At 34.9% G+C, this 11,489-nt stretch overlaps 1 protein-coding gene across 1 annotated transcript; it reads left to right on the top strand.

Moving 5' to 3' along the window:
* Positions 1 to 3,785: 3,785 nt before the first annotated feature.
* Positions 3,786 to 11,013, top strand: LOC136799072 (DCN1-like protein 1). Its single transcript, XM_067055752.1, has 7 exons — positions 3,786 to 3,893; positions 5,154 to 5,388; positions 7,049 to 7,214; positions 7,966 to 8,096; positions 8,539 to 8,621; positions 9,900 to 9,996; positions 10,290 to 11,013. Exons 1-7 carry the CDS (start codon positions 3,891 to 3,893, stop codon positions 10,367 to 10,369), a joined length of 795 nt encoding a protein of 264 aa, XP_066911853.1. The 5' UTR covers positions 3,786 to 3,890; the 3' UTR covers positions 10,370 to 11,013.
* The last annotated feature ends 476 nt before the right edge of the window (positions 11,014 to 11,489 follow it).

The following is an 11,489-nucleotide window of genomic DNA, read 5'->3' as shown; positions in this document are numbered from 1 at the left end:
GACATAAAATCGGCAGGTTGGTGGTGTGTTGTGTATCTCGGTTTCATCTTTTGATTTGTCAGATGATTGAGGGACTGTAGAGTCTGATGTAAGCTTAGTATTGTTTTCAAGTTGTCTTTGAAATCTTTTCTTCAAGAAGTCAGTTCTTCCTAGATAAACACCATCAAGGGTTCTGTCTGTATTTACATTGTTGTTGTCTATAATAACACTAGGTGTTAGTGGTAGTGATCGGTTCCTTGGCGTTGGAGGAAGAGATCTTGATCGAGGTCGAGTGGAGGATATTGAGGTGTATGATGAGAGGTCAGTAATACTTTTGGTAGGTGAAGATACAGGTGTATGTTGTGGGGAGTTTGCGACAAATGTGGTGTTGGTAGTTTTGACTGTTTGTGTAGGTGTTTGGATAGAGTTGATGTTGACATGATTCACACTGGAATTGGCAGTGTTGGTTAAACTTGTTTAATTTATTGTATTTTCCTGACAATGTTGACAAAGGTAAAACATACCAGGTATTTGGTAGATTAAGTCTCTCAATTCCTCGTCTTGGTCAATCAAATTAATGTTCTTTAGCAGTTTTAGGAAGCATGGTCGATGGACTTCTTGTCCACAGGAGCCGCATTTTAAGAGTGAATCGTCATGCATTTTTACTCTATATGACTGGTTGCATATTTGACATATGTCTGGAAAATAGCTCTGTATGACCACACACAAATTTTCAATTGCTTCGTCTTTGTTCATTATGTTGGTTGTTTTTGACAGGAAATTCAATGTTTCCATGATGGGATCCTTTCGGCATGATTTTAGGGTTTTTATGTTATCTTTAGTTGGCTGAATTGAAGAGTCTGAGGCAGTTTCTAATTGTTTCATTGCTGGCCTCTTCTGCTAGTTCAGCAAGTACTTGCTTCCAATTGTTGATGAGATCGACTGGTACAGCATTTTTTGTGGTATTTTGAGAGTTTTGCTGAGTCGGCATGGCTGCAAACAAACAACACCAAACCAGACTGGGCAGGTACTTAGCTTAGTGGTTTAGTAGAGTTTCGTAGCCAACAGGATAGTTGAAAAGAATTAGTTGGAAGACAAATACAGATAACAGATAATTCAGGATACAGATACCTGATCAGCTGCACATGGGAAACCATTCACTGTCATGTGCAGCTGCTCCTAAGGATTTGGCAAAATGCCTGTGTGACCAGCCACAGGACCCTTGTCTTGAGATGTGATATTGAAAAGTTGGATGTTGGACGGAAGAAGTAAAAAAATAAAGTAATACCTCAGTAGTCCAGGGCTAACCTGGTGTGTTAAAGCTATGTGGTCTTTGGTCTTTATCCAGGTTGATTTTTGATAGCCAGCAAGCCAAAGAAGTTCCGCTTGATCGGCCACTTCTGAGTATAAAACAACTCAGGTGGGTTGATTTCTTTAAATTTCACACCTTTCAAATTACAGACCAAATAGGTGTGGTCGTATTTACTTACGTATTTATAGACCATAGAGTTCCCTGACCAGTGCAAACTTTCAAATATCTAAATCATTCTCTTTAAAGAAAAAAATTGACAATGTTTTTTACACCCACAAACGGTGTCAATCAAACGAATCGAAAGCCGAATCAATTGAACGCAATCGAACACAATAGAATATTACCTAGGATTTGCCGTTCGATTGCTTCGATTATGTTCGATTGTATTCGATTGTGTTCGATATTACGTTCGATTGATTTTGTACGATACTTTAGCGCTCGGGCACCCACGCTAAAAAGCTCTAAAGGAGTGATCCAATTTAATTTAATAGCAATCAAACTCATCGAACGTTATCGTAATCGAACGAAATCGAATATTAATCGATTGTAATTGACAATCAATCGAACCAATGGAACATAGTCAACTATTAATTGAACCAATCTAACCTTACTTAGCTTACTCAAACGCAATCGAACACAATCGAATATTACCCAGGAATTGGCTGTTCGATTGAGATTCGATTACGTTCGACAATCCAATTGCAATTATTCGATTGCGTTCGATTACGTTCGATTAGTTCGATTGCGATTTTTGTTTGAAGTTGTTCGATTGACACCGTCTGGTTACACTCCTCTTCCGTCTAACCACGACCCTGGGTAACACCCGCAAGAAATTCCCGCACATTTCCGCACATTTGTGGGCGTGTGCGGGCGGAGCCATTCTAAGTCAAAATTTCGCCCGCAAACGCCCGCACATATGTCCTCGTCTCTGTTCCCTTAATTTTTGATTTTTTCGATCAAAAAGTATATATATACACGATAACAAAAGGGTTCTAGAGCCATAAGTATGCATAATTTATAGTCCATCTGGAACAAGGTCATGGCTTCTTCATAAAGACGAAAGACAGATCTGGACTTTATTTCGCACTTTCCAGTCTCTTGTTCGTAGTTTTTCTGACTTTCTGGTTCTTTGTGAGTTATTTTTATGTTTTCTAACTTACTGAATGACTTACCGACAGATCGCCACCGCTGGGATTCGAACCCACTAAATGCAAAGTTCCGATGTTTTGAAACCCATTGCCTTATCCACTGCGCCACGGATTGATGCCAGAAGAGTGTTTCTGACGGCTATTTATGTCGTACAAACTACAGACCAGACTGTATTAAGAGAAAATCACAAATGAGTGTTTGTTTCGAGCTCCAATCCTAACCCTAACTGATAATAACCCAATTCCTAGCCAATCTGATACGTAACCACACCCGAACCACACCCATACCCCGTGCGAGCGTGTGCGGGCGTTACCCAGGGTCGTGTCTAACCTTCCACTAGAGTGAACATTTTTACCTACCGCCTCTCTGGTGGAACACAGTGGAGATAGCAAGACTCCTAAACGGTGTATTCCTCATTTTTCGGACCATTTTCAGCCTTGGCTTGAGTTCCTTTATTTAGCTTTAACGTGTTCCTTATAAAAAAGGCAAAAAGTTGTTTTATTAACAGTTTTTCTGAGTTTTACATCCAAACTTGCAAAGGCTTCTTTTGGTATATATAGTACCGTAAGTTGGTCTAAAATATTGAATTGAATATATTTTCGCTGCAACGCAGCAGGATAACCCCTTACAAAAAAAAAAGATTTCTCTAATACAATGGGGAACTTAGCTAGAAGAAACTGAAAAATTGTTACAGAACTAAAGAAAAAATGAATAAACAATTATCATAATATTAATAGTAACAACAACATTATTTTGTTGTTACTATTAATATTATGATAATATATATTTTTTTCTTATAATATAAGAAATATTTATCAGGGATCGAATTAGCGTATCTCATTTCGCAATTCGCAATGCGTTTTTGGATTACTTACAAGCTAAAAATTGAAAATTGATCCATTTTAGGATACAAAATCATGCTTATCAAAAATTGCGATGCACTTTCTATCCCTTATTTCGATGCCTGTTTATGGTATATAGATATATAAATGATCATCACAACAGAAAAGTGTGTTTTGTTTCAAGAAATGACATGTGTGAGTCATAGATGAAGCAAGTAATGTGGATTTTTAATACTCAAATTCAAGTTTTAGCATCTAGTATTACCTAGTATTACCTGAAAAAAAGTTAATAATCGGGTCTGTCCCTTTTTCATTAACAAGAAATGCTTGCACATTTGCATGGCAACTATAAAAATATCCCCATTAGGATCCACATTATAAGAAGTACAATGAAAACTCAAGAAAGTTTAGTCTAATCAGTCGATAAGACACTTCCTTGTTTGTGCTTATGCTTGAGTTCTTATAAACCTGAGATTTTAATTCTTATAAAAATTTTACATTCCAGAAAAAGTAAAATGTAAAGCAGATAATAAACAATGTGTCTGATAGTGGTTTGATTATATAATCAATTATAATATATACCAAAATCTCTACACAAGACAACCACGATGGTAAGTTTAGCTATTTTTTTATTGGTTAAGCTTTAATAAGGAAATCTTTTACTCTTTTATTTTGTTTTACTGTATACCTTATTTCTGAGTTCTACATGGTTGTATATATTACATGAATATAAGTATCTATGGAAGTATTTAATGCATTGAAATTAACACAACATCAAATTAACACAAATGAGCAAGTTTTAACTTTAGGATAGACAGGAGATAGGAGAGCTTGTCTTTGTATTTAAATCTGATGTTTACTTGACTGGTCAGAGCTGTGAGTCCATTTACAGACTAAAAAGCAAAAAAAGCTCATTTTGTCGCTGGACTCACTTATATTTCATTCGGAAGTGAGTGTGACCACCGGCACAATAAAGTATTTTGATTGGCAGATTCTTATCAACGGTTTTTTGGTGGGAAATTTGAAACTTTCAAATCCTCAGCTCTGGCCATGCTATTCATTTCGCCATCAGTATATAAATAAAGAAATCATAGCATGGATCTCCAGGCTAACTTTAGGAGTGAGCCTTCAAAAATTAACAAGGTTTTTATTAAGACTAAGAGGAAAATTTTCTATTTGTGTTAATTACACATCTCCTAATATTCATGTAATAAGGTACACATCTTTTTGGAGCAACCAGATGGCTAAGGCTTGGGGCCTTGAAATCTGCCAATGATTTCCCTCCCAAACAAGTTCTTGGTAGCAGAGAATTGGCCTCAGATTTTAGACATTTTGTCAGTCCACCATCCAAAGCCGGTTGCAATACTTTAATAAAGAGGTTTTCAGATTGACTGAGTTGCATAAATTCTGCCATTGTGTATGCAAACTTTTGCGTAAGGAACTGCCTCTACAAATTGAAACGTTTTCTTCCATAAAGCTTTTTTCACATGTACGTAAAATTTTACTTTAGACCTTACGGTAAATCGTTCGTAAGGCTGTCTTTTGGGAATTTCCCCGACATTATGTAGAGTTTTTGTTGATTAAGAGGGTCTTACGTGACTTTTCCTTCCGTTCAAAACTTTTTGAACGTAAGCAAACTCTACATAAGGTCTTAAAACACTACGTAAGCTTAGGGAAATCCCCCACCCTTCAAGGTCTTAAGTAAAATTTTATGTACATTACATGTGAAAAAGCTTAATAGTGGATTTTCCTTGAGTAACATAACTTTGACAGAACCTGAAAAGCCTCTAAACTATCTCTGAATTGTCAAATTTTCGTCATCTTTATTTTTAATTGAGTAACTTTTACACCTGTGACTTTTATCTTTGTAGAACAAATTAAAGTCATCACAACGTGACAAGGTCCGGCAATTCATTTCTTTCACCAACACTGGCGAGAAGACGGCAATCTTCTGTTTGAGTTCTCATGATTGGCGAATGGACATTGCTACGGACAATTATTTTCAACACCCAGAACGTTACTTCAAGGAGAATAGCAAAAGTTCCTCCTCTGATAAAAATCGAATCGACAAGAAAAAAATTTTACACTTGTTTGAAAAATATAAAGGTATACATCATTCAGTCCGTTACAAAGCGATTGCAACTTTTTTATCTTCTTTTTATTAAATAAACCATCTGTTTGGATATTAATTGAATTCAAATAGGAATGGTTTTGACCTTCTTTCAAAGGTTGACCTCAACGGGTAGAACCCCCCCTTGATCAAGTGGGATGGGCTTGGAGCAAAGATCTAGTATAGGGGGAAACTTTTATTTAGCTAGCGAGAGAGTAATTTAGGTTAATAGAGAGCAGGCGCAGAGGGACCTTATGCTAAGGAATAATACCCAAATCTAATTGAAACTCTTTTAGGCACCTACTCTAATAAGTGCTCCCTAAAAGTTCTTTGCCATTATATTTTTCTCCCAAATCCCAAAAAATGCTTATTTGAATTTTAAATTTTTGCCCGAAAATATTTAATTCTTTACCCTGGTTTTAAGTTTTTACAACCCTTTCCAAAGCCTTTGGATTTCAGATGGAGAGGATTTTGGAGATAGTCATTCTAGCTGCCAGAAAAATGTCTAGTTAGATTATTCTAACATATACTTTTGATGTTTCAACAAAAGTTTCATATGTCACTATAAAAATCAATTTTCGTAGTTTTAGAAGGAACTTTTTAAGCTTTATTGTCAGGAAGAGCTGCAATCACTTTGATTATATTTTGACTGAATTCTGGCATCAAGATACTATGGTTTGAGATTATAATAGTCTCATTATCAAACAAAGCACCTTATCTCTAAAAAGTGTGTCCCATATTTACCCCGTAGTGAAATCTTAATTTTGGGGTAATTATGGGACACTAAAGTTTGAGTTTCAAGTGTTTATTTTTTATAAGAAAATTACAAACTTGATTTTCTAGTTTAATGGAATCATAACTACACTCTAAGTCTTTCAAAACCTGCAAAGGTTTGCATCTAAATTTACTTCAGTTGGTCTAGATTGCTCTATACAAATATTACTGTTTAAGTGTCCCGTTATTACCCCCAAATGGGAAAAAATCTGGGGTAAAAACGGGACACTGTCACTATTTTTGTTGAAAATCCTTTAAATGATATGTATGTAGCACTTGGATTTGAAGTCATCAAGTGAATGCAAAACCTCAAATATCATGACCCTTTGGAAAGATATCTGGATTTTTCAATAACATTTTATACCTGTCCCATATTTACCCAAAGGATGTCCCGTAATTACCCCCAAAATGCGGAGTAATTACGGGACACCTTTAAAGTAAATTTTAGGAACATCTACTAAATTTCAAGGAAAAGTAATACATCTTATGTAAAGGTCATACTTTGAAAAATAAAATATCAAAAGATCGGATCTCTAGGATTAATACTTTCAGAGTAATGCCCAAATAAGTCAAAATCGTCCCGTAATTACCCCAGATGACTATACACTTGTTCCTTGGGTAAATCTCATCTGGTGGACAATTTTTAAAAATTTAGATTTTCGGGGTCTGGGGACGAGTTTATGCACCTTAAATGAAGTTAGAACATATTCTTAGTTGATTATACTTCTAGAACGCTCAGATTTTTTTCATCAAACTTACCTATTAATCTTATAATTTGAGCCTACGAATGATGCAAAATAATTTGAGCCCACATTCGACAGTACCAATATTTTCTTCTCGTTTTTAACGAGTTTATAAATACTTGATTCTCATGTTATTTAGACCCACATGAAGACAAAATGCTAGCCAACGGTTTATCCAAATTCTGCGAAGACATTGATCTGGATCCAGCAAGTTTTGAAATCTTGTTAATCTGCTGGAAATTCAAAGCAGCTGTTCAGTGTGAATTCACAAGGAAAGAATTTACCGATGGCATGTTAGAATTAAGGTACATGATTTTTTATAAACATTGCATTCATGATATGGCAAAAAAAAAATAGCATTTGCTCAGCATTACGTGACCCTACATTTTCTGATTTTTGCTGTTTTTGGCTAGATTTTACGGATATTTGGGATTTCCCTAAAATTTTGCTTAGTAGGATGTAAGCATCCTTCAAGTATTTTTCAGCCTTGTCAATCTCTAGGTCCAAGCCACCTCCGAGCCATTTATTGGAACTTTATGTGCTTAATAAAAAGAAACATGCTACAAAAATGAAGAAAAAAAAATTTTTGTAAACATTTTCTAGTTGTATGTAAGGAGTTTGTGTATTTTTATGTTGTTCTAAAAATGCGTTTTTAGATAAGTGCTGAATCTGGCTGAATGTATTACTTTGCTTAAAATTAATATAAGGCGAGGCCACTTTGATTAGTTGTTTTACGGGCTCGACCGACCCTGAAATTCCTAAAATTGAAATAAAAACTTTGGTAGTTTTTCCATGGTTTCGAGAATTCTATGTTCAATTTTTGATTTTATACATGAATTCGAGCTTTTTGTGCCTTTTTATTTTCTATTTCGCATTTTTGTTAAGATGTAGCAGTTTTTGCTGCCTTTTTAGGAGATTTTAAAGGTGAAATTCTACTTTTATTTTTATTTTTTTGCCGACCGACCGACCCTCTTTTTTGGGTAGCTTAACCCATAAAACAACAAATTAAATTGACCTCGCCTAATCAATTCTTTTCATGTCTTTTTATCTGTCCAGTGTCGATAGCTTGGATGGGTTGAAAAGAAAAATGCCCAGTGTAGAACAAGAGTTAACAGACGCTGCAAAGTTTCGTGATTTATATCAATTCACTTTCAATTTCGCTAAAAATCCTGAACAAAAAGGATTGGGTGAGAAAATTATCTTTTCCCAGTATTTCAATGCTTTATTATACCTTTTTTATATCGATGATTGTATTGCTCTATAGTACTGAGAATCGCTACCAGTAGCAAACATCAAACTGGATAATCAGATGGTCAGATGGTTTGAGATCTTTTGACTTAGATTTCATCCATGATCCTGAGAAAAACCTTTATATCTTTCTACCTGACTCCTTTCCTCCAAAGTCATGAAAAGTTAATTTGACATTTCTAAAAATGGGTTCTTACACGGTTCTTACGTTAGAATATTTTCATCCTAAAAGCCAAAAACTTTTCACTGGAATATCTTGGCTTTGGAAAAGAGGTTTGGAGGTTTTGCTGGGAATTGTAAGAATCTACAGGCAAAACATCTAAAAAAATCTAATTAGTCCCTTAATTGTAATTTCATTAACAATCATATACTTTGTTTCAGATCTAGAGATGGCGATTGCTTATTGGAATATTGTGTTCAAGGGTCGCTTCAAGTTTCTCGAATTATGGGTGCAATTTCTTACTGTAAGGATTTTTTTGGTTTTCCGACTAGATCTACTTGTTATGTTATAGTCAAACATTTATTAAAATCAGATACTCCTCAGAAACGTTTTAGAATACATCAGGCCTACAAACTTTTGCGAGCAGAAACTTTCGCCCTTTTCGCGAAAGTAAACGTCTTTGAAAATTCTTGATAGAACCATTCGCGAGTATCAAGTAAATTTTTTACGTGACAAAAGTTTATGCTAGCGAAAAGTTCTTACCATAATAGAATAACTGTAAAACTTCTAATTTTAAATAAATCGTAGGGATTATACAGTAGACTTTCGGTTATTCGAGACTGCCTATTCGAATAGGCAGTCTCGAATCCCCTTGGATTTGCTTACCAAACTCACGCAAAAACACTCTTAGCTATCCGAACTTATTCAAACTCTCAGTTACTCGAAGCATTTCTATATATATTCTGTCAAATTTGCGAAAGTCAATCTCGTAAATGTAGCGATTTTTCGACCTCGTGAAAGTTTGTAGCATCTTCTAACTGTTCCGGAATATTAAATAGATTCTATACAAGCCAACCCTAGGCGAGGATAACATCTTTTAGCGTCTTCTACACTGTCTGCACCACAAAATGTAGGTTCACCACAAAAATTAGGGTTTTTGGTTTGACGTCCGTTGAAATTTATTCAGTGTGTGTTTGAAACCAGAAAACTTTGGAAATGGAGGACCTATGATGAATATATCAACATATCTAAATTGTAATCATTGCTTTTTTTGATAGTTTTCTTGCAAAACCAGGGATTTTTTTCCAAAATTAAAAAATAAGTTTGTCCTACAAACTGGAGCCAATTTTTAAAAGCTTTGTCCGTCCTGAACATTGTGTCAACATTTTATGTTGGAAAAACAAAGAAAAACATATTTTTTGAATTTCTATTGATTCTGTATTGTATTAGGTTTTACCACACAAAATTAACAAGAAGATTTGTTGATTCCGACAGAAGTTAGACGGAATAAGGCTCGCCTATATCTGTGGGTGGAGCAACTTTAAAACTGAAAGTTCGAACTTGACTGATTTTTATCCATAATGGTTTTTAGAATTGATCACTATGAAAAAAATTTTTGTGACAAGTAAGTGCCATAAGACTCAATTTTGTATTTCCAATGATTTCTTAAGGCATCAGAAAAATGCAGAATTTATCGACATATTGGGGCGCCGGCAGTGTACCCGAAAATAGTTCCCATTTTGTCATAATTGTGGTCTAACTCGACCAATTGTAGCCATGTTGTTATTTTCTCCCCATGCAGGAAAATCAAAAACATTCTATACCAAAAGACACGTGGAATTTATTGTTGGATTTTTCTAATTCTGCCAACGATGATATGTCGAATTACGATGAAGAAGGTACTTATAGCTCTTTTTTTCTTTCAATTCCCACTTTCTTTGTCTTAATTTCATTGGGTAAACTTTTATGGGGATTAAATTTGTCCCTCTTTTGATTTCGGTTTTTTTGTGGGTCATCCCTAAGCTAAAAATTTGAAATTTGACTTAATCTTATTTCTAAAAGGTCTAATGAGTAGATTTTCAAAGAGATGGACACTCTATTTTCGCATTTTTTTTCAAGATCGTTTCATTTCGAGATTTGAATTCTGCAAAGTTATACATTCCAGTATGTTTAGATTTTTCTCATTTTTTAGACGCATGGCCTGTTTTGATCGATGATTTTGTAACATGGTCCAAACCCAGGATACAGAACAAAAAAACAACGCTGGTTTGAAGCAGGGAAAGTTCAAAGAAATTCAAATAAATCTACGATCATCAAATTTTGAAGAAGATTCACACTACAGATTTTTCTCCATTGAAATGAGATGGGTTTGTTGTTGTCGCAGGTACCTTGAGGAATGAAAACTCTTCTCATAGGTTATCTTCGCACTGCAAACGCCTATAAGAGAATTCTTATATCAAATCCGTCCTTTAAGACCATGTTCACACGTTACGGTTCCGTTTCGCTCTAGTATGATTTTCTTTACTGATCGAGAGTGTTCATATTGGTTTCGGAATGTTTCGGAGCAAGAAAACGAAGCAGTTCCGTTCCGATAAAAAAAGTGGAGCAAAACCTTCTCGATCTGTTTTGCTTTGTTACGTTATCTTTTTTGACGTTTCGAATTTTGACGTTCACACTAGTTTCGGAATCGTTTCGTTTCGTTTCGTTTAGTTTCGTTTCGGACCGTAACGTCTGAACATGATCTTAATCAGGATTACGTTTCCATCATCGTTTATGCTACCAAGTAGTCAATGTAAATAGGTCACGTTCGAAATGAGTAAATTGTTTTGGTTATAGTAGTAGGGTAGTATAAAAAATAACTTTTTTAAACAAAATGTATATTGTTAAAAAGAAACAATTTTTATACGCAATGGAAAGAGCTGTTGACTCGTGTTTTTTGTTCTTACCGGCCTAAGCTAGGTTTACCCACTGTAAGTTGTACCCAATTTTCTGAATTGCCGTAACTTGTTTATTTGAATATTGATTGCCAGGGAATCGCCTTTTTTGGTAAACACTTTTTTATGTATAGTCGAGTCGTACAAACAAGTTTAACTTCTACCCATAATAACCTATGTTGACATACCGTCGTTTTTTATAAGTTTCCCATTTCTGCGCTAAGTCTCAAGCTGAAAAAAGGAATTTCTTTTTTGTTTGCATCGAAGAACTATTTTCATATTTCTCTCGAACTGATTTTATGAACTAGACTGGACTGTTCGAAGTATTTTGAATTTTGAACATACTTAAAAAAAACTATCGAATTTTCTTTAAATTCGCTATCTGGTTTTCGATTTGCGTACAACACAAAATACAAATTTTATTTCAGACGATTAAATTTGTAGGCTTTCGAGTGAAA

This window comes from Clytia hemisphaerica, unplaced genomic scaffold, assembly GCF_902728285.1.
Source record: "Clytia hemisphaerica strain Z4C2 unplaced genomic scaffold, Clytia hemisphaerica genome assembly, whole genome shotgun sequence".
Lineage (NCBI taxonomy): Eukaryota > Metazoa > Cnidaria > Hydrozoa > Leptothecata > Clytiidae > Clytia > Clytia hemisphaerica.
This window is presented reverse-complemented; position numbering and strand designations above follow the sequence as displayed.